The sequence below is a fragment of the Cryptotermes secundus genome, unplaced genomic scaffold (genome assembly GCF_002891405.2).
Source record: "Cryptotermes secundus unplaced genomic scaffold, Csec_1.0 scaffold355, whole genome shotgun sequence".
NCBI classification, from domain to species: domain Eukaryota; kingdom Metazoa; phylum Arthropoda; class Insecta; order Blattodea; family Kalotermitidae; genus Cryptotermes; species Cryptotermes secundus.
Window position 1 is genome coordinate 555,735 of NW_019737088.1, and position 25,372 is coordinate 581,106.

General features: G+C 43.5%; 1 protein-coding gene and 1 long non-coding RNA gene across 2 annotated transcripts in view; one reads left to right on the plus strand and one right to left on the minus strand.

The window, feature by feature from the left end:
- Positions 1 to 2,305, minus strand: part of LOC111870084 (iroquois-class homeodomain protein IRX-3) — a 162,537-nt gene extending 160,232 nt beyond the window's left edge. The window contains exon 1 of the mRNA XM_023862067.2: positions 1,141 to 2,305. Within this exon, the coding sequence (XP_023717835.1) occupies positions 1,141 to 1,179 (39 nt within the window). The 5' untranslated portion in view covers positions 1,180 to 2,305. The remainder of the gene's footprint in view (positions 1 to 1,140) is intronic.
- The window catches only part of LOC111870085, a 192,813-nt gene that overhangs the window by 156,063 nt on the left and 11,378 nt on the right, over positions 1 to 25,372 (plus strand). The window lies entirely within an intron of this gene.

Sequence of the window (25,372 nt, forward strand, 5' to 3'; positions counted from 1 at the left end):
GTGGGACGCGCCTGCCATGAATTTGGCAGTCATTTGAATTAGGAATCTGCCAAGTGCTTAATTCATTCGGAATTTATATTGGAGACTTACGTTACGCCAATGCTGTAATAAACCTGATTCATTATGAAAGTGCAGCCTATTAATTTCTTGTGAACTCGGAAATTATGTTCAGGAGAGTAACAAATTACTTAGTGATTTTTTCGGTATCCATTTCGGCATTCAGAGACTCGAGAGAGGCTCTTTTTTCCAACACTGATTTTTCGCAAATCCTATTCACACCAATCAGCCTGAATTATATCAGATGAGGCCTAAATATTCAAGTGTTTTATTTCTGCCACTACACCTGAGATATCACCAAACTGAAGTCTGTATTTCAAACACATATCAGCTTAACTGCTAAGCTGAAGTAAAGTTTTCTGATGTCTGTGTGTCACAATAGAAAAAATAAGAAAAAATATGCTATTAAAACACTATCTACATGCTAAAACGCAATCAATATTTAGTTATCATATACATGTTACTTTGATGTCACTAATGCTCTGCAGCCTACAGTAACACACTTTTCGCTGTAACCGAATAAATTACTGTCCGGTTCTACCCAAACATTAATTTAGTTATTATGATTTATATATAGTATGTACAACATAACTAAACTGAAATCTATGTTCTATAGGCTAGATAACATTTCAATGTCACTAAAATTTTCCTGCGTGCAAGTTACCACAAATGTCGCAAAATAAATTATATTAAAACAATATTTTAAACTTCAGACTTCAAGAATACTAGCCAAATCAATATATTCCCAAAACCGTGGCCTCTTTATTTTAATGTCACTCAAATGTTACGGCTTACACTACAACTGAAATAAAAAATGTTCTAAGGACGCAGATTTTTCGTCGCTGGGGTTGTGGACTTTTCTGCATTTTCTAAAACATGTTACTTTTATATCACTTAAAAATTCTTTCGCGAGCCTTGGCTTTCACTAAAAATGAGCAACATTAGAAACAGACGTCTGATCAGTTATTACAGTGTCCTTGACGGAGAAAACTGTAAGATGTATATAATACATATATTTTCTCACGGACCTCCACAAAACCTACTGACACATATATCGTTGCGTGGGTGGTTATGTCCTCTTACCTGAACTGTAGGAGATCCACGGAAGCCAAACTGGGCCATGTTGCGGGGGGGCACTCCCTCCGCGACCGCCCGATGCGTGAATTGGCGTGGGATCTCAAAAGCAAGTTGACGCACACATATACACACGCGCACACACACACACACACACTGGTCGGTCTGTCAGTTTTCGCCTGGCTTCTTCATGTTGGCCACTACACTCACTGGCACCTAAGTCTATCCTTCAGGCCACAGCACTTCCGTCTTGGCCATCATTCTGCCGTTACATTGACGTGTAGTCAGTTTTCACTCTGTGGTTATGGGAACGGTGTTCTTCAACGCTTTTGGTCCGCACTGCAATATTAACCTATGTACTGACTTTGGTTTTTATTTAAATACGCAAAATTAAATATTTTGTATTCGCTAGTACTGTAATACATCGGTAAGATAGTAAATTCTTTGACGTCCAACACAACGTGTTCTGTACCCGGAGTGTAACTGTAGCACTGAAACATCAGCTGCACTAGGTCGTAACACATAAACGTAACTCATGACGCGGAGGCATAACAATGTGTTTTTTTAGTGTAAACTATATCACAGTTATTACGAGTTGGAACACGTGCTCACGTATGATTCACATGTGGCTGAGGTTAGGCCTAGCGGTAGTACGGAGTTGAGCCACCCCCTCCACACCCCCTGCTACTGCAGGAACCAACGGGGAAACAGGCTGCATTGCATTCACAACTGCACAAACACACTGAACACTGTCTTCAAGCACAAGCGTGCCAATTATTTTTTTGTAATTGGCACCGAGAACTAGGCACGATGCATCAGCAGAGCTGCAGTACTTTTCTTTCGTTGTTCTGCGGCCGGCTGGCTTGTTGGCGGTGGCGATTTTTCCGTGAGTGGGTGGGCACGGTAGCACTGTGGTGGGGGGATTCCAAACATAAGTAGTCACTCTTTGTAGCCTCCTGGAACGACGTCGTCGCCGTGACGCTGTCCCCCCAAGCTACGAGTTGTGATATAATAACACTAGCGGTTAGCCCGAGGGGGACACACTCAGGAGGGGGTAGAAAAACGCGATTTTTGTTAGAATCCCAAAGTTTCGCTTTTGAGTACGATCGTTGGAGGAGAGATGACAAAAAAGGGGGAGGAGCAGATTTTTTTTCCCCTTTCGGGTTGATGTTCTAGTGAGTTGTATGTTATATAGTTTGTTTCCACACCTCTTCACTCCCCCCCACTCCATACACACACACACATACTCACACACTAAACTTCACAAGCCCTCCCCTACTTCCCCTTCACCCCCCTCTTTCGACGGTCTTCCAGCTTATCCACACTATGTAGACGGCAGCAGTGGACAGTATTAAATAGCTTTCAGGGGTACTGAGGTTCAAGTCTCACCTCCCCTTGAGTAGTAGCCGCTGGGCCGCGCGTACGGTCGCCGGCAGGCAGGCCTGACCTGTGGGCGAGAAAAACCGCGACTCCACGGGACGTGTCGTCTGCTCAGCACTTGAAGTTTTTCGCTTGCGCTTCTCAACTACTTTTTGATTCTGCTAAAGCAATTGAACTCTTTTTACATCAAGCCGAGACTCCACAAGCGCAGTAGCATAGAGAAGGGGGGTTCAAAAAGGGTGGAATCTTATAAGCCTCGAAACAAAAAAAAATTTTTGTGAGACCCTTCGCTCGGCGGTGTTGCTCAGCGTTTGTAAAAGTAAAGCGGCGGGAGGGGCGCGCCACTTGGCCCGGGAGCAAGGAGTGAAGTGGAGGGGAGAAACACCGGCGCGGTTGTTCGTTTCCTTCACCGCTGAGATCCTTTTTTTCGTCACCCTCCTGGGAGCATCTCAAGGAAGTCTCTCTGTCTCGCGCTTACGCTGTTACATTTAGTCAGGACCATATTTCCCCTCCAGAGGCTCCTCAACAATTCCAACTTCCTCCCCTCCTGCCCCTACTTCTTTCTAGCAATCCCCCTCTTCTTTTTTCCCCTCTTTTCCCGACCTCGGCGTCAAAGCCGAAAGGCAGTCTCGTGATAGGTTACATGATAGTATCTCGCCCCGCCTCCTCGCGCCGGGAGACCCACATCTCGTCCAATCGTGTTACTTGATACACACCATGATAGATCGGTTATAGTACAGCTGTTACTATCCCTCCCTCCTTGTCCGACATACCCCTCCCGCACCTACAATAATACCCACAATATAAATCCTCCCTCCCGCTCGTTCCAATGGTGGCCTTTGTCGTCACACTAAGTTTCGCGACATCTCTCCCTTGCCGACAGTTCGTTTACAATTCCTACACCCCTCCATCCCGCCAGCACGCTCTTTCACGGTTCTTGCTGGCCGTCAGGACTTTACAAGGGAACAATGAGTTAAGTCGGGAGCAAGATCCCGGGGCTTGGGTACAAAGCAGTGGACTGGTCGATCGATATGACACGATTTGGTGCCCACTTCAAGGGAAACTGTCACAACTTGCGCGCACATCAGGAAGTGGAAGCGCTTACACAACGAAACTATGAAGTTCCACAACGAGGCAGACTGGTTTCGGACTCTGACCGGCGTTCGTTTCCCGGCAACGTCCACCACTGTCTTCACAACGGCTCTGGTGCCCACTCAGACTTTTAACCGACAAGTACCGTAGGCTACATCCATTAGTCTACCATGTTCTTAAAGCGTGGAGTTTTATCACCACTCCCCTTAAGCATGCTGAGGTTGGCACTATGCTGACAGAAAGAAATTCAAGAGCCCTTCAAAAATTATAATATTAATAAATATCAACAAAATCTTTCTTTTATTTCTTTTTCTATTTCTTCTTCTTACGATGCGAATTTGTTCTGCCTGCAGAGGCAAGTCTGAGAGCTGTCTCTTTAACGCCACCAAGGTTTCATGTCTGTACATAGTTGAGTGCCTGAATTGAATAGGCCATGTCCAGTTAACCAGCTAATTATCTGGAACTGAACCCTTCTTGAGAAGCCTCCAGTCGCCAAATCACTCGAGAATTTCCCAACATTTTACGGAACCGAAAGATTCATCACCGTGTACACAAGAGCCCTCCACTGGTCCCTATCCTGAGCCAGATCAATCCAGCCCACACCACTCCGTCCCATCTCTCTAAGACCCATTGTAATACTATCCAGCCACCTACGTTTATGTGTTCCTAGTGGTCTCGTTCATTCCGGCTTTCCGACCAATATCCTTTATGCATGCCTCTTTTCCCCCATTCGTGCTACATGCCCTGCCCATCTCATCCTCCTTGATTAGATCATTATAATTATACTGGGAGAAGTGTACAAGTTATAAAGCTCCTCATTATGCAGTTTTCTCCAGCATCCTGTAATTTCATTTTTCTTGAGTCCAAATATTTTCCTTAGCACCCTAAGCTCAAACGGCTTCAGTCTAAATTCTTCCCCTAGCGCCAGAGACCAAGTTTCACACCCATACATGAGTACAGTAAAATGTATAGTTCTGTACGTTTTAATCGTTGCGTTTTTAGACAGAAGACAAGTAGACGAAAGGTATTAACTGAAGGAATAATGTGAGAGAATATTTCAATATAATTTTAATACGTAATTTATAGCAAATCGTGCTTTCAAACCTACTGAGAGTACGTATTATTGTAATGGGCTTAGGGTTACACGCGGGTTACAGACTGCAGCTTGGGTCGAGTCTGGAGAAGTCTGTTCCGAGCCCACAAATTGAGAAAACTATAAATTATTTGGTGGCGGGTCGCGATGGTGCGATGCGTTTCAGTACTGACTTCCTCTTCCCGCCCTGATTTTTATTCCTAAAATTTGTCTTCCTTGTAGGTGTCCCACTCACCAGAATCCCTTGCAACTGAGGCCAAAATGTAGGTACGCATAATCGAGGCAACGCCCTAGATAATTTGTGTGTGGCCTAAGAAAGGGAAGGTAGGAACTGCGCTTTTTACAAGTTCTGTTAAACTTCAGAAGAGATTAGTTAGTGTTCTTGAGCGCCAGATCTCGGTTGTAGCGCTGAGTGGATTAAGACAAACAACAGGACTTGTTAGATGTACGAACTGAATATCACAATGCACCCCAGTTAAGATCACAGGAATATAGGTCTACGGAGGTTTTCGTACCAGATGTCTCAGGGTTCGACGTTCTAAGACCGGAACCCGTATTGATTAGGTACATAACCTGAGTTCCCGGACAGCCTGCATGTACTCGTAAATACTTCGGCAGATGGCGTAATAGTACATTGCGATTGAGGACTAGGAACATAATTGAAGTGAAGCTATCCTTGTAACACGCCGTGAAGGCCCGTAAGATTATGAGACATCGAGGCTCCCACATTTTCTCCAGACAATTGGCTCACAGATGGCGGCAAGGTTGTCAGACTTAGGTGCCGGCCACCCTTTACCCACCAGGGCCACAGTGCTGCTGGAAGGATTAGGTCAATTGAAAAATCCACCTCATCGGGACTCGAACCCGTGACCTTCCGGCTTGTATCATAATCCCTCAACCAAATGCGCTACCGCGTGCCCCACCAATACTTAATTGGGATGGTGAACACAATATTTGTACTGGATTAATTGTAATTTCATGCTGTCATGTTAGTAAACTAGATTAAGTGGTATTTTCCCCGTGTCTAATTAACGCAATATGGACGCGTATAGGGTGAGGAGATAAAGCTTAAAGTGTCTAGGTCTCGGCTCTCAATGTATCTAAGTGGTCAGCTTCAAGTTTCGGCAGTTTTATTCCGTATTCGTTAGTATATTCGTTAGCTTGCGTAACCCTCGTTAGATCTCGTGACATCAGCAGGAGATGTCTGTAGCAACTTCCGGACCGCGTCTCGCTAAATCCGCCTAGACATGAAGCAGCGCGCAGATTGCTGCAAAGGGGAGGACACATCGCTTTTCTGTTGACGACTCTCTCCTACCGCTTGGAGTTATCTGAATTTTTAACTGCTCCCTAGATGGCAGCATCAGACACCGTGTGATAAGCTCGGGGATTTAGAGGAGTCAGAAAATTCAAAAAGAGATAGAATGAAATTTGAAAGGGGTGAAGGGAGTAGGGGAAAATCCCACACTCCAAAGAGAACGAGCGGTATTTGAGCTACGGTTTCTCGGCGGGGAGAAGCGACTGCGGTTCGGCTAGGAGGATGGTGGAGGAGAGGGTTGGTTGCCTTTTTCGTCTCTCTTCCCGCAGGCTTTGCCTTGATGCTGTGTTGATGTAACAAGGTAGAGGAGATGGAGGAACCGCATGTAGTACGTGACATGGCCGATGGAGGTCCCCACTGCTCAGTAATGAAAGAAAAATGTACGGTGATGAGAAATTAGAGTGGAGAAGCACAGCTTGTCTGGTTTCCGCGTATTGCAGAGTTGTCTCTATCTATCTATCTATCTATCTATCTATCTATCTATCTATCTATCTATCTATCTATCTATCTATCACAGTAGCCGTACAGTTTAAAGATCATACGTTCTTGGAGCGCACGAAACGGACTTATGGGATCCCAGGTTCGAATCTCGACTCAAATTTTGTGATTACTGGTACGAATCTTGCTGGAGGCGTGGATGAAGGCTGTGTATAGCAGTTTCTCGCCTACATTTTATCCTAAAGGAAAAAGTAGGCCCAGAAGGATTCATGAGATATATGGATTAGGCCTGTATTATCATGACTCGGTCGTCAGGACCTCGTTTATAATAACCTTGTATGCTGTGCCACGGGAAGGTGATGCTAGACTTAAAGAGGCACCTATTCTTCTCTTTGTGCCTGTCTTGTAGAGAACGTGTGGAGTAAGAAAATAGTGTTTTTTTTTTACCTGTAAATTAAATTTCTGTATACCCAGGCCTAATTCTGAAACTGTGAACAGCTACGTCCTTTTGCTGTTATGCAGACGGCTTATTATGCAAACTTCCTTTTGTGCCCCCTCCCCCCTCATTTTTTGTAAACTAACCTCGTTCTGCTATTGTATTTCCACGGTAATTTAGACTATAATTTACTATTTTTGAGAATCCGGAAATAGCTAATAAGACTACGGTCTTCTGATATGTGACGTCGTGTAATTTGTATATAGGTACAAACGTTTCGGAGGAATCTTCTGCCTCCATCTTCGTAGTGGAAATTTATAATTGCATAGAATCTCCGGCCACCTGTCTCCACCAGTTCAATCGGACATACATAATGTTCGCTTCTTTTCACGTATGCAGGGTAGTAGTCTCTTCCGCTGTGTTGCAGACCGTATTCTCCTGACGTATTTCAGCATTTTCCTTCCTTTGTTTCTTTCTTTCTTTTACCTAATTCTAATTGACAATACCCTTAAATTTGCATTTCTGCAGTTCCTATCGGTGTGGACCCGTAGCACCCATGTCCATCTCCCAACGGATTAATCAATGTTTTGTTTATTTTTAAAAATATAGGTTTACTCTTAAGCCGTTTTAGATATTGAGGGCGATTCTTAATTATTGTCGGGGTTCCCATGGCCTATAACTTTCAAACCGGGAAAAACAAAATAAAACTGCTTACTGAATATGAATTTGTAATTCAAGTAAGACATCATTGCGGAGAGTGCAGCGTTGGAAAATAAAAGTTTTTAAGTTACAATTTAATATTCCATAATCAGCTTTATTTTGTTCTTCCGGTTTGAAAATTATAGGCCACGGAAACCCCGACAATAATTAGAATGACCCTGTAAATTGCCTCACCATGTATGAATATTTGCCTCTTTATTTTACAAATCCCGCTCGCCTTATGAACTTACTAATCGCTTAGATAATTACAGTCAGGCAAAGTCTACCGCCTTCGTTAAGCGGAAATTGTTTTCTTCGGAGACCACAAAAGAAAGTCAGGAATGTGAACTCTGTTTCGTCCATTGAAGGACAGGCTTACGTTAATAGTCTATGCAGATGTGCTGACCACGGTCAGTGTTGCGATGCTGTGAATCCTGTTTTCTCCAAAACGTTCCAATACTTAAAATGCCCCATGTATACTGACAGGCTTCTAGAAGAACAAATCATTGCACATGTGTTCCACAACATCTTGGTCTAGCCAGGTTCAACAATACTAATATAGATCCCCCTCAAAATGTGTAAGATTTGAGGTTCTCGCAGCGGTGACTATGAAGAAAGCAGTCTTCTGGGATATGGTGTCGTGTATATATATATTGTATTAACCGACGTTTTGGAGGAACGTAGAAGAAAGAGAAGAAATCCGCGAGCGAACCAGCGTGAGCCGGTGCTAAAGCGATACGTTCCTCCGAAACGTCGGTTAACACAATATCTACACGGCGTCACATCTCAGAAGACTGCTTTCTACCCCCTCAAAACTATTTCCTAAAAATTAGGAGAGAATTAATTCAGGAATTGTAGGATTTTGGGTTCTCACAGCAGTGGCTATGGAGATCTTTGTCTTCTGAACGTCGTGTACTCAGTTGAAATTCAACCGACGTTTCGGAGGTATACGTTGCCTCCATCTTCAGGGTAAAAAATAAGTCAAGCTGTAAACCGACGTGAAACCAGCTGTGCTTGCCTCCTGCTTTCACGGTGGTTTCTTGATTGGCTTATTTTTCGATTCTGAAGTTGGAGGCGGCATGTTACTGCGAAACGTCTGTTGACTTTCAACGAAATACACGGCGTTATATTCCAGAAGACAGAGCTCTTCAATTCTGGAATTATCTGGAAATAACGCAGACTAAGAATCCATCATAACGAAGTTTTGTCGAAAGTGTGCAGGAGAAAATAAAATTAGATTGAAACGTAGAATATTTACGTAACTAGAAGCTTCATAATTTACATCCTTGATTTGACACTGTGATGGTGTTTAATGATCAGATCTATGCATCCGTCATGTACTGAAAAAAATAAATGGGAGTACGATGAGACGGTACATCAGCTATTCAAAGACTTCAAGAAAGCCTATGAATCAGTTAGGAGGGAAGTATTGTACAATATTCTAATAGAGTTTGGGATACCCATGAAACTAGTTAGGTTAATTAAAATGTGTTTAAACGAAACGTATAGTAAAGTCTGTGTAGGTAAACATTTGTCTGATAAATTTCCAATCCAGAATGGTTTAAAACAAGGAGCTGCTTTATCGCCACTCCTTTTCAACTTTGCCTTAGAATATGCCATTAGGAAGGTCAAGGGAAACCAGGTGTGACTGAAATTAAATGGGACACATCAGCTGCTGGCCTATGCCGATGATGTGAATCTACTGGGTGATAATATAGATACCATAAAGGGAAACACACGAGCTTTAATTGACGCTAGGAAGGAGGTTGTTGTAGAAGTCAACTCAAAGAAAACTAAGTTATGTTGCTATCTCCTCACCAGTGTGCAGGGCAAAATCATGATCTAAAGATAGGAAACAGATGTTTTGAAAATGTGGCACAGTTCAGATATTTGGGAACGACGATAACAGATCGCAACCTGATTGAAGACAAAATTAAGAGGAGATTGAACTCGGGTAATTCTTGCTACCATTCTGAAACTTGGTCTCTGACATTAAGTGAGGAACATAGATTTTGTATTTCAGCACCCCGTTGCAATTGTTCAAATTATCGTCCATTGTTTATCTTCCGTCAAAATTCTGTTCTGCAATTTTGACTGAAGGTAAATAATGGACGATAATGAGGAACATAGACTGACAGTGTTTGAGAACAGGGTGTTGAGGAGAATATTCGGACCGAAGGGAGATGAAGTCAAGGGATACTGGAGAAAACTGCATAATGAGGAGCTTCATAACTTGTACTCTTCTCCAAGTATAATTAGAATGATCAAGTCAAGTAGGATGAGGTGCGCAGGGCATGTAGCACGAATTGGAACGAAGAGGAATGCGTATAGGATATTGGTGAGAAAGCCAGAAAGAAAAGACCACTAAGAAGACCAAGACTTAGGTGGGTGGACAATAATAATATGGACTTAGAAAAATGCGATGCGATGGTATGGACTGGATCAATCTGGCTTAGGAAAGGGACCAATGTAGGGCTCTTGTGAACACCGTGATGAACCTTCAGGTTCAGAACAACACAAACACAGAAGAAATGCACACAGACATCTATGAGTTAAGTGGGATTCGAACCCACGATCCCAGCGTTCGAGCGAGCGAAGACAGTTCATGCCTTAGACCGCGCGGCTACTGTGATCGGCAGTTCTAGAAGAGCCTAAGTTATTAAGCGGATAGAAGCAGATGGAAGTTGTGCGAAACGCTACTGGAGCCACTGATGCACGCATCAACTTGCGTTGAAGTCTCACCTCCAAGTTTCGTGATTAATGTCATGAAGATTGATTGCACGTCACATGACATGCCCCAAAGTTTCTCAAGAGCTCGCTCGCTTTCATTAAGCCCAGCCCCTTGCTTGTGTATCGAACAGACAACAAGAAACATCAAAGAACTTTCAAAGCAGTATATGACAAATAATCTTCGTGTCTCGAGCCTTTGAAGTACTTTCAAGGGAATCAGTACGTCGTGGTACTTCGTAATTGGTGTTTGCTACTTTGCAGAGCCCCCTCGGCCTACAGAGCCAGAGCAGAGATGCCTTGCGATTGGCTAATTATCGAACTGATTGGCCAACTGATTTATGGAATGCTAAGGCCGGGCCATAGCTTAGGCGGTTAGTAGCTGGCTTCCCACCGCGGCGACCCGGGTTCGAGACCGGGTCAGGTCATGTGGGATTTGTGGTATACAAAGTGGCGCTGAGACAGATTTTCTCCGAGTACTTCGGTTTCTCCTGCCAATTCTCATTCCACCAACTGCTCCACACTCATCATCTATCGTCGGGGGCTGATACAGTAGGAGTGGCCGACTTAACAAGAGAACTCAGTCTTACGTCACCCCAAGAAAAAAAAACCTAAAAGAAAAACTAACAAATGACTAAAAGAATAGCTATTGATCTAACGTACTGATAACTAACTCAGTAAGTAGCTTGGTGACTTATTAACTGCCTGACTAATCACTTTTAAGTGATTAAGTTACTAAAAAGTAACTACGCACCAAATAAAGAGGCGGACTGACTAGTCTGACAATCGGGCAGCTAGCAGTTACGCCCCGTACCCACCGGATAGGAGGCTGGGTGGGCCCCGTAGCCGGTCTGGGCGCTGCGGAGAAGAGGAAAATCTTGCCTCTGCCGGGAATAGAACCACCGCCGTCCAGCAAGTAACCCGTCGCTATCCCACGTAAGCTATTTCGACTCCTAATTATTACATAACTTCCCAAGTAAATAACATAATTCTGACTAAACTAAGTGAACTGTAGACTTACTAACTACAAAAGCGAGAAGAATCCAAGTAAATAGGCCGAGACGCTGACATGTCAGTTGCTGTACTGACTGACTGCCCAAGTCCCCCCCCCCTCCCACCAATTTAATGAATTCTCATGATATTCGTTAGGGACTCCAATATCCGCGGTAAGTCATGTTATTTGCACTTCATTCTTCATTCTTCGTTGGTGTCTCCATCTTATCGTGGTGAGGGGGTTTCAGTATGCCAAGGACCCTGAGAGCTATACCAACGGTAGCGTAGCTACTGGCAGGGACAGGTCAAAGGGTAGGCATCAGACGAAGAGAGACACCAAAAACCAAAAACTGATGCCGGAAGCAGCGTCATCAGCAGCGACTTGAAGCACAGGGCAAATGATGCTCGAGATGGTTCAAGTTCGTATAGCAACAGGCGTGACCAGAGCGGTTTGAACGGCTGTTGTACTGCGATGTGGAAAGCAAATGGAAAAACTACCATATTATCACTTTTCCTGGATAGTCTCTTTCTAAAAACAGAGACACCATGTATGCGAACCAGAAGACGAGGAAGAAGACGTAAGAAGATGCTGGATGACCTTGGGGACAGAGGGGGATATTCTCTTTTGAAGGAGAAAGCTCTGGATCGCATTAAGTGGAGGAACTGTTTTGGAAGAGACTGTGGACCTGTCGTNTCGCGTGGTCAGCGCAGCGGATCCCCACGGCCGTTAATCTCAGGTTTCTAGACCAGAAATAATAATAGCAATTAATATTACGGTCTTTACCTACTATTGAGGCGTGTAATTAGATCTCCACCTAAACAGAGTTCACTGATGAACAGCGGACGTAGCCTGACAAGAGTATTCCAGTATACAGCTTTGCGCTTGCGCAGGCCCTTATATGAAATACTTTTAACCGGTTCTGTATAGAATGAATATAGGATCACTGTAATGGAATAGATCCATAAGTCTTTAAAATCCTCCGAAACATGGAAAAGGTGTTTATGGTCAGCGATTTTTCAACTGAATTAAAGTAAAATGTTTATTAATACTTCTAGATATTTGTTACTGGTGAGAGTACAATGAAGGAGAAAGTTTACAGACTTCAAGAAAGCTCGTGATTCAGTTAGGGGAAGTATGTTACAGTACGCTCCTTTGGAAGGGCTGGATTAATGTGCCTCAGGATAGGGACCACAGAGATGAACCATTGGACTGCATGACATTTTTGGAAATTCTTGAGTAGGCGAGCGACTGTCGACTTATGAAGAAGGGTTCAGCTCCACGAAGTTAGTTGGTCTGTCGGTCAGTTATTTAGTCAGTCAGTCAGTCAGTTAACTAATTACTTAGTTACTTAGTTATTAAATCAGTTAATTACGTAGTCAGATAGATAGTTGCTTAGTTAGTCAGTCAGTCAGATAGATAGATAGATAGATAGATAGATAGATAGATAGATAGTTGATTAGTTAGTTAGTCAGTCAGTCACATACGTGTAGATAGCTAGATAGATAGACAGATAGATAGATAGATAGATAGTTGATTAGTTAGTTAGTTAGTTAGTCACTCAGTCAGATAGATAGTTGATTAGTTAGTTAGTTAGTCACTCAGTCAGATAGATATTTGATTAGTTAGTTGGTTAGTCAGTCAGTCAGTCTGATAGATAGATAGATAGATAGATAGATAGATAGATAGATAGATAGATAGATAGATAGATAGATAGATAGATAGACAGTCAGTTAGATAGATAGATAGATAGATAGATAGATAGATAGATAGATGATTAGTTAGTTAGTTAGTCAGTCAGTCAGTTAGATAGATAGATAGTTGATTAGTTAGTTAGTCAGTCAGTCAGTCAGTTAGATAGATAGATAGTTGATTAGTTAGTCAGTCAGTCAGTCAGTCAGTCACTGCTTAGCAGATCATTTCTGACCATTCCGTTGGAACCACTGGTGCGTGTAGAACTACTTGGCTTTGCTCACAAATTTGTCTCTCCCTCCGCCCAGGGCAAACGCAATTGGTCAGTTTCTTGTTGTCGTTATTTTCATCGCGACGTTTGTTTTTGTTGTCTCAAAATTTCGAAGGTTAAAGCCTCCTTCGAAGTGTCAGGCATTCCCTTCTTTTCGAAAGAATTTCGGGCGGACACACGAAATCGGAGGGGGGGGGGGCTATAATTTGGGCTAAAGAACCTTGAAGGTGTTGTAATTCTAAGCCGAATAGTTTGATGTGCTTTTAGAGAGTCTAACACATCATAAAGCCTCAATCAGGCGGCGCCTACAGCCCACACACATGCAGTGGACCCGGTTTAATAGTTTTATAGGGTCTAGGCCCTGACCTCCATACGCTCACACGTACAAACTTAGGCTCGCTAATGACGGGTTAAGACTTTGCAAGATATTGTTATATTACGAGCCGGAATAGCTCAGTAAATATAACGACGGGGGTTCGATTCACTACAGGGACAAGAGATTTTTATCTTCTACATAATGTCCAGACCGACTCTGAAACTCGTCCAGCCTTCTATTCAATGTGTACTGGTGGTTCCTTCCTCGGAGGTGAAGAGGCCGGAGCGCGAAACTGGCCACTCATATCCATTTAGTGCCAAGTTCAAGAATGGTGGAGCTATAGCTCCACTCCCCTATACACGTATGTCTTTATGATTTAGCGCTTAATTAAACACAGGGACAACTTTACATTCTTTACCTTTTAAAGATTTTATCACTATAGATATCGTCATATTTGTCTCAGAACGGACAACCCCAAAATTGAACGCGCCCGTTTTTTGACCAAACTGTAATGAATGAATTCAAATTTTCTGTATTTTAAATTCATATATATGTATTTTTAAGTTGCTATTATGTTTAAGAAAAAAGAAATCCACTGTATGTTTAAACTCGACCGAAATCACACGAAAAATATTCCCTTAGCTGTCTCAGTGATGACAAATGTCGCTAAATTTATAGTTAGGCCTTCTCAATTTGTCAAGGAATTTCTTTAGTTTTTATGGAAAACGAAGTTTGAGCATCAAAATGATAGAATCCCAGCAGAGTGTCTTTCTGAGCCAGTTGAATCTCACCTTCAGATTCGTACTTTTCTAGCTACTTTCTTGGACCGATGACCCTCTCCAGAAGCTGACAGTGGCTTAATCCATTCCTCAGTTGTTCAATATCTATATTACTTCCTCCATCTCTCAAATTTATCTTCTCCTAGAACTTTTGTTGAAATTTTCAATATATAAACTCGACGCTGACAAAATTGTTACTTATAACGTCTTACTCAAGCAGCAAAACGTTGAAGTACTTGACATGTATTTATATTCGCTAGCACGGGAATTTATTGGCGAAGAATTTGCATGTTACACCCAGCAGTGACCGTGTACGATGATCTAAAGGCAGATATTGCCATGCGATTTATAAAAGAGAGGTTATGCTGAATGCATATTTGTTTTGTGTAAGTACGTGTGACAGTCTGGTTTGCCCTAAGCAAATGGCCGCCCTAGTAGGCAACAGTGAGACCACGTGAAGGCCTTTGGGTCAGAGCAGAGGCCTTGCACTTCGTGTTAGATTCATTGCACGCCTGAAACTACCGTGGAGAACAGTGCCCTATTCTGCAGGAGGACCTAACAAAATCCAAACTTTAACACTGACAATATCTAAACGTTTGTGACGATGTTGTATTACTAATACAACAATTTTGTTTCTGGACATTATCAATCGCCCTGTTTTTATTTAAAACACAACGTTTCGGAGACTGGTTTCTGTCTCCGTCTTCAGGTGGAACCTACTCAGCTGCGCCCAATCGATAGAGCTAGTCCCTGTCTCCGGACACTGGTGATGATCATGATGATAATAATGGTGAAAGAGAGAATGTTTCTATAGGCGTATGGCTATTTTACTAACTCTTGTTTCCCATCTCACAAAATCAGCTCCTCACAGGCGAGTGTAAGATTTGAGGTTTTCACGGCGGTGACTATGAAGAATGCCGTCCTCTGGGATGTGGCGCCATGTAGATACTGTATGAACCGACGTTTCGGAGGAACATATCACCTCCATCTTCAGGGTAGAAGATGGAGACGTTACGTTCCCCTGAAACGTCGGGTCACACAGTATCTACATGGCGCCACATCCCAGAGGACGGCATTCTTCATGCCTTTCAGCTCCTTGGAAGATGAGGATCGTTATGATCACAGTAACAGAAGCAACACTAATACGAGTAAAACATCAGCCGACGTTTCGAAATCATCAAACAGAAACGTGGAAAAATGGAAGCCTGAAAATATTTTGAAGTACAAAAGCTTCAGGAGACAAGTGTAATTTATGGAATATGGAGGTAATGGACACTAGTACTTATCTCAAATCACGTGCACGTCTGAATAGCATTCCATAAAGTACCCACTCACGTGAGAGATATATAGCAAAAGGAAGCTCATGTTTAAATGTACATCACAAAAGCCTGTTTTTGATGCGTGTAAGAGTTCCCCATATTCCCTAAGGACAAATTGAAGATGAGGGTAATACAACAGAAATGCTCGTATCCGAAATATATTGTCACGTGACCGGGGTTTCGTGACTAATAATAACAGGTTCTGGATTGAATGACCGGATTCGCATTCTTTTACAGTCACGCTTAATTATAATGAATTACGCGTATATCAGCTCACAATCAGTCTACTGCCCAGGACTCTGCCCATTCTAATTCTCCTGTCACAGTTCTCTTGCCTCTTCTGAACTCACGTGTCCTCCCTTCATAACTTGGGGAAGAACTGAGCATAATCACCACCTCCAGCAGTTCCTCCATTGTTCTGTGCCTATTCGTTGCTGGGGGAACGTGTCTAACGACCCGTTACCCGGCAACGGATGTCCTCCTATTGTTGAAAGCGTAACTTCAGCAATGTGTTTGACGAGCCGTTGTACAGCAATGGTCATACGCGTCACAATATTGTTGTTTTCTTAATTATATTAAGTTACAGCTTCTTTCTGCTGGGAGTGAGGGAATCACTTCTAATATTATCCGAAATCCTTTCCCGACTTGCTTCCTAAGAGATCCCACAGAAGACATAGAGCAGGATTCATAGCAGAGACCTTCAGAAAGAAAACCAAGACTTCCATAGCAACATGCTGAAGGTATGAGCCCTCACTTAGAAGCTTTCAGGCGTTATGCAATAAACTAATTACTGTAAGATTAAAAACAGACGTTTATGACGTGGTGTGAAAATGGACAGCGTTCCTTTATAATGGCTGGTGGAATGGCTGCAGTAACGTGACTCTCGGCCTGCAGGCCTGCAGCCGTCAGGCCCAAGTCAGCACACTCCTGCGTCTCGTCATAATTCGTAGTGCAGAATTCTGCCACGCGAATGCGAGACGAGAAAGTAGAAGGAAAAGGAACAGAAGAGGAGTAAGGAACAGCTGAAGAGAAATAATGAGAGGGAGAAGAGGAATAATAAAACTGAAGCGAAGATGAGGAGAAATATTATCATAAGAGGAGAGAGGAAAGGAAAGAAGAAGAAGAAGTTCTGGGAAGAACTAATCGCATGCTTTCCTTTTATACCACACGAACCGACTATAAAACGACAAAGGTAGAGGGGACACACAGTCAGACACGGCAAGTTAATCTCATCAGCCTCTTAAAGAAACTTAAGGTGGTGGAGGATAAGCAGACTGACAGCAAGGTGATAACATAAGCCTCATTTTATTGTTGTAAAACAAAGAAAGTAGGCCGTAAAGGAGTGGGATGAGAAGGAAAGGAAAATGTAGGCAAGGAGCTGAGGAAATGCAAGAGGATACGAAAACGGAAACGAAGATGGCGAAAAGTAGTGATCAGGAGAAGAACAAATTAATAAGAGTATTTTGGGTTTGAGGATATCACTTCGGTCATTATGGTGTGCACTATACTCTGGGATATGAGGCCGTGTAATTCGGCTTGCCGCCGACTTCCTGCTTGTTTGATGTTTGGCTTACTCTTCGACACTGAAGACGCAAGCAGTACTTCCCCCTAGACGCTGGTGGACGTCTACCGGACTACACTGCGTTCCATTTCAGAAGAGAGTAGTCTGCCCTTCAATTTAGTAATGTTATAATTCAGCACCTTGTTGCACTGTATAGACGTGACTTAGGAGCTTTGTGCCGTCTAGGAGCAACGTCGTTCACTATTCTACCTTCTTATTCCTTTACTGGACAAATCAAGTTTCGATCTAACTAGCCCTCTTCAGGTGTAGAGGTTGTTATGGTTAAGGATTCTGCTGCTAGCTGTAATGAGGTTTCAATATTAGGAAAGAAAACTGCGTTACAGACACACAGTCACTAGGTCGAGCACTGGAGATCTCTTTGGCCCTGCCACGCAGTCCACTAGGTCGAGCACTGGAGATCTGTTTGACCCTGCCACGCAGTCCCTAGGTCGAGTACTGGAGATCTATTTGGCCCTGCCACACAGTCACTAGTTCGAGTACTGGAGACATGTTTGGTCATGCCACACAGCCACTAAGTCGAGTACTGGAGATCTGTTTGGCCCTGCCACACAGTCACTAGGCCAAGTACTGGAGATCTGTTTGGCCCTGCCACACAGTCACCAGTTCATGTACTGGAGACATGTTTGGCCATGCCACGCAGTCACTAGTTGAGTACTGGAGACATGTTTGGCCATGCCACGCAGTCACTAAGTCGTGTACTGGAGATCTGTTTGGCCATGCCACACAGTCACTAGTCGAGTAATTGCGATATGCTGGGTCCATTCTTGTGCTATTTCAATTTCAGTGGTAATATAGAGCCGGATGCGATGTGATAAAGCCAGTCACGTGGTATTTGAAGATGATATCCCCGAATTTATTTCGAAACACTGAGAGTGTTATTAGATATTCAGTCAGGATAGTGGGTTAACTAGGACGAGATTCGAACTCAGTATCTCCTGAATACCAATAGAAATTCGATATTTATGCAACAAAATATACGGAAATGAAAGAAATGTAATATTACTAGTTTGGTGGGACTAAGTCCCTTGTACTGCGGTCACTTCCGGCCTATTGTACCAGCCCCAGATGATAGATGAGGTTGATTGTGGAGCAATTGGTGGAATGAAGATTGGCAGGGGAAACGGAAGTACTCGGAGAAAACGTGCCCCAGAACCACTTTGTCCACCACAAATCCAACTTGACCAGACCCGGGATCGAATAACCGCTTGAGCTATGGCACGGCCTCAAGAAATGTAATAAGAGTAAGAATGTTATAACCTAAGTTGGTAGCGTCTGTAAAATTGAAATGATTTCTTGTTCCGCTTTAAAGGAAAGTGATTTGTTATAGCAACACGTGGTGGGGGTGGTGATTGTGGTGATGGAAGTGTGAGTGGTGGTCGTGGTCCCGACGGTGGTGGTGATAGTAATTGTTGTTGTAGTAGTAGCAGTAGTAGTAGTAGTAGTGGTAGTGGTAGTGGTGGTGGTAGTAGTAGTAGTAGTAGTAGTAGTAGTAGTGCAAGCGGTGGTAGTTTAGAGTCTATTTCCTTATTTTGTTATGTAATAGCGTGATGTTTGCATAAAAGCCATTGACTGAATTTTGAAGTTCAGCTACAGAGATGCGGAAATGAGGCCAAGTAGTGTCTGCTACAGAAATCCTTAGTGTGGCTATGAAACTAGACATTTTGCTACAAACAAGAACAGATAAGCTAGCTACAGAAGGTATTACGCTCGAAGCTAGTACGCCACTGAACTCCAGCCGACTGCTGCATGTAAACTTTCCGGCACATTACCATTCTCATCGCACTCCCCCCCCCTATAAACATTAATGACCCTCGAATTGGTTTTTATAGGCAACAGTGCCGCCGTGATTCAACTAGATTAAAAATGTGTAACCCCCAGCCCCCATGGAAAGGTGCCTGGTTTCGGTCTATCGGCCCGCCACTCTCAACTTATAAATAAGATACAATCCATTTCTAGCGTAGAGCTTGTTTAAGAAATGTATTTTATGCCGCGTTGAGCCTCGTGACATAGAAACACAGCGAATCGTAAATAAAATGTAAACTTTGGCTCACAGTCCATTAAATCCGCTATGTGTAAATGTAAATAAAGTGACCGCTTACAATGACAGAAGTCTTAGACATCTGGGGTTACAATTTTAGTGATGATAATGAAGTTTCTTATTCCGATGTAAATACAGCAGTACGTAAGTCCGTAACGCGATCATGAGAAGAAGAACGTTTTGTTTGACACCTTCTCAAACTTTTCTAGCCCCTTGAGTAAGAATATGGAGAAACGACCACGTGATATCGAAAAAAAAATATTCAAACAAATTTTAAGATTATAATGGTAGGTCGACCGCCTCTGTGGTCTAGTGATCAAAGTTCCTGACTACAGATCCAAAGGTTCTAGTTCGATTCCCGGCGCTACTAGATTTTCTCAGAAATAGTGGGTCTGCAACGGGGTCCTCTCAGCCTCGTGAGGATAATTGAGGAGCTACTTGAATGGAAAAATAATGGCTCTGGTCTACAAAACAGATATTAACGGATGTGGGGATCCGTTGCACTGACCACGCAACATCCTCTCTATCAGCTAAATTTGGCACTAACTTTACCGACAAGCGGCGATTGCACGGTCGATATAGTTTGCTGCAATATCTGCAATACCCCTAAATAGCCTGAACGAGTTAAATGTGGTACTGTAGCTAAGATTAAATGCACGGTTAAAATGCTAAACTGAATTAAAATAAAGGAGTTTATGCGTCTGAAATTATCTATAAAGGGCACAGAACGAGGCTCTGAAAGAATATTTCAAGACACTTTCAATTTGTAACCGATAGCTAATGCTTTTCGTCTAGATCAGTGGTTCTCTACCTTTGTGAGACAGCGCCCCGGTAAATACTTTTTTTCATAAGACGAGAGCCCGGTACCGGATCGCGGCCCAGCGGTTGAGAAACCCTGGTTTCCAGGCCGCTTCCGCGCGCATGAATTTCGACTTGCGACCCTCGAAATGTGCCAGCTACTTTGCGCTGCAACAGTGTGTCGATATTGAAGCCCGGCAGATGTCTTGAGTTAGCTTACATCTGAGATACTGACCTAAGAGGCTTAACTCGATGAACGTGTGGTGGATGAGCGAACTTTTCCCTATTTCTACAGAGCACTCAGCGCTCTGAGGTGCCTGAAAGCAAAGAGTTCAGAAAGAAATATCTGAACCTGTAGCGTAGAAGTGGACAGTTTAGAATACTACTTAACGAACATGATACAAGCTGGAAAGTCGAGGGTTCGAGTCCCGATGAGGTGGATTCCTTTTTTCAATTTACCTAATCCTTCCAGCCGCACTATGGCTTTGGGGTCGACTCAACCTCTAACAGAAATGAGTACCAGGAATCTTCCGGGGGGGTAAAGGGCGGCCGACGCGTAAAACTGACAATATTACCGCCATATATGAACAGATTGTCTAGAGAAAATGTGGGAGCCTCGACATCTCACAACCTTCTGGGCCTTCACAGCCTGTTAATTATTTATCTTACTTAACAAGCAACTACGTGATGTGTCCCAATCACGTACTATTGTTAGGGTACATAAACCTAGCACATTACGATGGTCTAGAGTCTAGACAGGCAGCTAGGATGAACAGATAAGAAATGTATATAGAACTTTGGCGGGGAGGCCTTTTGAAAAACATAGAAAGAGGTGGATAGAGAGCACTGAAATGGATTTTAGGCTTCTCGTCTGCTCGTCTGAAAACATGAAAAGTAGAATTTGCAAAAGTACAATTTTGCCTGTGGTTCTGTATGGGCGTGAAATTTGGTCTCTAACAATAAGATAGGAACACAGACTGAGGGTGTTTGAGAACAGGGTGTTGAGGAGAATATTTGGACCGAAGAGAGATGAAGTGACAGGAGGTTGGAGAAAACTGCATAATGAGGAGCTTCATAACTTGTACTCTTCTCCATGTATAATTAGAACAATCAAGCCAAGGAGGATGATGTGGACAGGTCATGTAGCACGAATGGGGAGAAGAGGAATGCATTTAGGGTATTGGTGGGAAAGCCAGAAGGAAAGAGACCACAGGGAAGACCAAGGCGTAGGTGGGTGGACAATATTAAAATGCATCTTAGAGAGACAGGATGGGATGGTATGGATTGGATTCATCTGGCTCAGAATAGGGACCAATGGAGGGCTCTTGTAAGCACTGTAATGAATTTTCAGGTTGTATAAAATTCTGGGGAAATTTTGAATGGTTGCACAGTTGATGGCAACTCAACAAAGGTTCAGTTCCATGAAGTTAGTTTATTAGTTAGTTAGTTCATTTATTCGTCACTGGCTCTGCAGCCCTTTGTTAGGCCCTGGCCTCTTCTTCAATATCGTAACCTTATTTTTTACACAGTCGGCAGGACTCCTTGGACGAGTTATCAGCCCGTCACAAGACCGCTATATACACACAGGACAATACAAACACAGAATAAACGCACACACAAACATCCGTGTGTGAGTGGGATTCGAACCCACGATCGCAGCTTCCGAGCGAGAGAAGAAAGTTCATGCTCTAGACCGAGCGGCCACGGTGATCGGCAGTTAGTTAGATATAGGCCGCGCCATAGCTGAAGCGGTTAGTCGCTGGCTTCCCACCGCGGCGGCCCGGGTTCGATCTCGTGTCTGGTCAAGTGGGATTTGTGGTGGACAAAGTGGCAATGGGGAAAGTTTTCTCCGAGTACTTCGGTTTCCCCTGCCAATCTTCATTCCACCAATTGCTCCACAAGCACCCTCACCTATCATCTGGGGCTGGTACAATAGGCCACAAGTGGCAGCAGTACAAGGGACTTAGTCCCACCCCACTAGCAATAAAAAAATAGATATATTCTGAATGAAATAGAAATATTATCATGAGTGTTGAATAGATATAAATTTGAAAGTAAATGTTCTGCTCTTTCGAGACACCGTCCAGATATTTGAATGGGTAGTCTATGGGAACACACGGATATTTTCACCCAAGAAAGCTGGTAAATCGGCCATGTTTCGAACCCGAACACGAAAGACTGAGTTCTTCTCAAGAAGTGGCCAGTAGCTGATATCCATGGCATTAGTACTACTCTGTCTTCACTGTTTGCAGCGTCATTATGAACTCATCAATGAAGGGCTTCCCCCCCCCCCAGCCAAATTTATTCTGTAGATTACTTTAATACAATTCATTCATAATTCACCACGGAGCGCTGTTTTATTTCATTACCGTGGGGAGGACTTTTGCAACGCTGGTTCCTTTCATAAGCAGTCATTCTCTTTCGTTAAGCCTCCAAGACTTTTGGTTATCATTGATGTTTGCTTAGCTCTTGTAGGTTGCTTGTCCGTCCGCTTGCCACATGGGATATGCGAGTATACGCTACAGCCGCTTTCAAGTGCTTGCTTTCCCAGCGTTGGCGGCATTCATTGGTCCTTCATTTCTGTTCAGAGTAAGTCGAAAACGAGATGAAATCCCCACAGTACCTCCGTATGGTACCATGAGATAGGCACATGCACATACAGAGGGCCACGTTTACTGGGTTGTCGGCCTGATTAATGAATTTTATTTTATCGACTCTTATTTTCTTAATGAATTAATACATTACTGGCTACTGAAATGGATTCTCTCAGGAGATAGTCTGGTGTATCTAGAACGGAGTTGGTTACGAATATAAAAATAAGATAAATTTTTATAGTGTCACGTCTTTATGGAGTGACCATAGACGGGGTTTGGATACGTAATCGGATTTATTGGGCTCTTATACATCTTGTTACCACACTTCATAGATCACTATCACACACAGTCACCACCTCACTAGCCGTTGCTCGGTAGCGGCAGGCGTTCCCCGTACTCTGGGTCCCGAGCTAAACCCGTGCCTCAACTTGCAGCTTCAGACACAAACATCTCACAGGGACTGAACCTTAGCGGTCCTCTAAGAGCGAGGGCACACCAAGGAAACTGGAAACCGCAACGCAACCGCAACTTCCGAGAATTGCTATCAGCTTTAGTTGAACACATATAACTGAACGGAGCATCGCAAATTGAGGAAATGGCAACACCCTGTTCTCAGACACCTTCAGTCTGTGTTCCTCCCTTGATGTGAGAGACCAACTTTCACACCCATACAGAACCACAGATAAAATTATTATTTTTTTGTATATTCTGATTATGTTTTTAAACAGCAGACGAGAAGACAAAAGGTTCTTCTCTGGATAGTAGCAAGCATTACCCGAGTACAGTCTCCTCTTTAATATCCTCCTCAATCAGGTTTTGATTTGTTACAGTCGTTCCCAAATATCTGAACTGTGCCACAGTTTCAAAACATTTGTTAGCTATCTTTATGTCATGATTTTGACCTGCACTCTTGTGACGAGACAGCAACATATACATAGTTTTCTCAGTGTTTACTTCTTTATGTGTTTTTCTTAATGGTACCTACATTATCACCCGGTGGATTCACATCATCGACTGCCTCTGTGTTTTATTGGCCAGAGCTCCTGGCTACAGATTCAGAGGTCCCGGGTTCGATTCTAGGCGCTACCAGATTTTTTCTTAGAAATAGTGGGCCTGGAACGGGTTCCTCTCAGCCTCGTGAAGATAATTGAGGAGCTATTTCAAGGAAATAGCGGCTCCGGTCTAGAAAACTGAAATTAACGGCTGTGGGAATTCGTTACGCTGATCACGCAACACCCTCCATCCGCTAGACTTGGCACTAACTTCGCCGACAAGCAGCGGTTGCTCGGTCGGTATAGTTCGCTTGCGGGGTAAAACCAACGAGATTCACATCATCAGCATAGATCAACAGCTGATGTGTCCCATTTAAATTCCGTTTCACATGGTTTCCCTTCCTAATGTCATATTCTAAAGCAAAATTGAATAGTAGTGGCGATAAAGCAGCAGATTAATAATCGCCTATAGATTATTCAGCTATGTTCTTACATCACACGAAAAAGCAGAGAGATATGAGCACACAGTAACATACTGGAACATCGAGCCGTCTCTCCTTTTGTTGTGTCCTTTACTGATCCGCTAGACATAGGACAGCTTCATGTCCACAGCTGACCAAGCGACGTATTGCAGTGATCCTTGTCCTCTACAAAATGCTCCGCGATAAGAATGTGCCAAAACAGCCCCCAGGTGTAAATTAGTCCGCGGGGGGCGCGCTGTTTAACATTATCTGCAGACACTCCTGTTGACGCTCTCGAAGGGCCCCACTTCCCGCTTCTCCATCCACTCACATTGTGGCACGGTTAAAACGTAAAGTTGTCCCTGTGCTTAATAAATTACGCACTATGCCATGAAGGCGTATAGGGGAAGTGGATGTATAGATCCACGTTTTCTTGATCTCGGCACTAGTTGGAGGTGAGTGGCCAGCTTCACGCCCCGGCTGCTTTACCTTTATGTCACCTACATCCTTAGCGTCGACGAACAAGCGAAGCAAGAAATCAGCATGAAGCAGGTGGCAAGCAAATTTCTGCGTTGTCTTTCAACGGAGTGCAGGGCGACATATCCCAGAAGATAGGACACATCATAACCACCGCTGTGAGAACCTCAGACCCTGCATGATGATAACATTAACAAAATTCCAATGAAGCCCTGCTACTTATACGACGTTGCTAAATAGTCCACGAACCAGCCGTTCTTGGAGACAGCCAAATTGTAAACGCAATTCAGCCGTGACAGTGGGAACATGAAGAGGATAGTGCGTCATCATCGTGAGCTTACTATTTGCATTGGTAGTAACTGTACTCGTATATACGAAGGACAGTCAGTAAATAGTTCACAAATTGAGGTAAAACAGCTGTAATGGATATAATAGGTTTTGTATGTGTATCACTAGGTAGCAACACAGTCCAGCTTCATGAGAGTCTAGGTAGCAGACCCTCATGCCCATGTTCAAAAGCTGGTTTCAGTAGTCAACATGGCGACCGTGCATGAGGCGAATACTACCGAAGAGCGACGTTCTGTTGTGCTTTTCTGTGGGCAAAAGGACTCGGTGCAAAGGATATGCATAAAGAAATGTTTACAGTGAGAAATATTTGTCCCATAAAGCGGTTCACAATTAGGTTTCAGAGGTTTCGCTGGTGACAAAGGGGTTGAAACGGAGGTGTGGAAGTGCCTGAGACGACAGTCAA